This window comes from Sinocyclocheilus grahami, unplaced genomic scaffold (genome assembly GCF_001515645.1).
Source record: "Sinocyclocheilus grahami isolate Dianchi unplaced genomic scaffold, SAMN03320097.WGS_v1.1 scaffold9262.1, whole genome shotgun sequence".
In the NCBI taxonomy this organism is placed as follows: Eukaryota; Metazoa; Chordata; class Actinopteri; order Cypriniformes; family Cyprinidae; genus Sinocyclocheilus; species Sinocyclocheilus grahami.
Window position 1 is genome coordinate 6,358 of NW_015512495.1, and position 1,834 is coordinate 8,191.

Genomic DNA, 1,834 nt, shown 5'->3' on the forward strand with positions numbered 1-1,834 from the left:
CCGATACCGATATGGTGGCCGATATATCGTGCATCCCTAATAGATTTGCTATCTAATTGTCATTGCAATTTACAAGTGGCATCTACTAACTTTTTATGAGAAATTTGCATTTTTATGCATGCATTTATTAATTAATTCATTCATTTATTTATTTACTTATTTCTGCATTCATTATTTATTTCATGAATCACTCAATTAATATAATTATTCATGCATTAATTTTATGCTTTTCTATGTAATTGTTTATTATTTATTAATTAATTAGTTCATTTATTTACACATTTTTATTTATGCATCATTCATTTATTAATTCATTCATTTAATTTATTTATGCATCAATTCACTTATTCATTCAGGCATTCATTATTTATTGATTGATGCATACATTAATTTACTAATTAATTGATTCATTTATATATTATTTACTGATTTGTTTATGAATTCATTTAGTTTATTAGTTAATTAATTAATTTATTCATTCATTCATTATTTATTGATTTATGCATGAATTCATTCATTCATTGATGCATTCATTTGTTTACGATACAATCCGATATAACTTTATTGTCAGACAAAGTCTTATATTTGTCTTGCGTTACAGCAGGTTCTCTCACAATTACCAAACTTTATCACATGGACAAAAGACCGGCAGAACTTTCATAGTCACAAAAAAAAAGAAAAGGAAAAAAGCTCCAGTACAGATTTAATTTTTTTGTAACTTGTTCAGCTCTAAAACAGCTTGGTGTACAAAGGAATACTTAATTTGATTATATCTTGGAACCTTATTCCACCGATTTATTTAGTTATTTAATAATAGTATCATGCTGTCTGTTGGTTTTTTACATTTCTTTGTGTGTTTGCATCAGGCTGGTCGTCTGCTGATCAGAAAGCTGGTGTGTGAGAAGATGGGTTTTGCATGGGACGGGTTTCGGCTGGAAAGAACAGCGCGGGGGAAACCGTTCTTGCCACAGACCTCATCCACCCACGGCGTCACCCACTGGAACTTCAACGTGTCCCATCAGGGAGATTACGCCGTGCTGGCAGCAGAACCGGGACGCCAGGTGGGCGTAGACGTGATGAAGACCAGCAGACCAGGTAACTTTCACTGCCCTTGAGCTGCTACTATGTCACCTGAGCTTACAGTCCTCACAACAGTCACCAATACAGCAAGAGACACTGCAGTTCCATCAGCGGCCAGCAGGTGTCGCTCTATACCGGTGCTTTAGGCAGAGCAGGCTGGGAAAGAATGTAGCTCAGAAGGGGTTTTTGAGGTGCATCATTTCTGGCTTTGCTGTAAAATGTAAATTTGTATCAGCTTGTAGGAATCATTTTTCCGTGTAGAACATGATTATTAAATTACTGATTTTTCTTGCTTTTATGAAGTTCTGTGTACACAACTCAAAACTCCCTCCACGGTCACCCAAAACATTTTCTGAAATAAACTGCAAAAACAACAGATTAATTATGACAACACTAATTAATTATGATAGATTATGTTTACTAAAAAAAGAAGAAAATGTATTAAGCTGATTTGACTAAATTACTAGTGTTTTATTTATTTTTTTGGGCTTGATATGAAATATACTGGCATTGTTTAAAGTTTAAGAAATTAATAAAATGTTTAGATTTTATTATATATTATAAAATATTTATATATGTAATGTAACTAATAATTTTACACAAGTTTTTACAGTAATAAATAGTCATTTCTATAAATGGTTTGTTTGATTACTTTTACTTTAGAAGTAAAAAAGAGTGAATGGTGTTAGCTCTTTTACATTAATGTTTAGAATATATATATATATATATATATATAAATTTAATAAATTTTTTA

At 31.2% G+C, this 1,834-nt stretch overlaps 1 protein-coding gene across 1 annotated transcript in view; it reads left to right on the plus strand.

Moving 5' to 3' along the window:
• LOC107578190 (L-aminoadipate-semialdehyde dehydrogenase-phosphopantetheinyl transferase) overlaps window positions 1-1,834 on the plus strand; it is a gene marked incomplete at its 3' end in the record, with an annotated part of 5,641 nt that overhangs the window by 3,308 nt on the left and 499 nt on the right. The window contains exon 2 of the mRNA XM_016264171.1: window positions 867-1,095. Within this exon, the coding sequence (XP_016119657.1) occupies window positions 867-1,095 (229 nt within the window). The remainder of the gene's footprint in view (window positions 1-866; window positions 1,096-1,834) is intronic.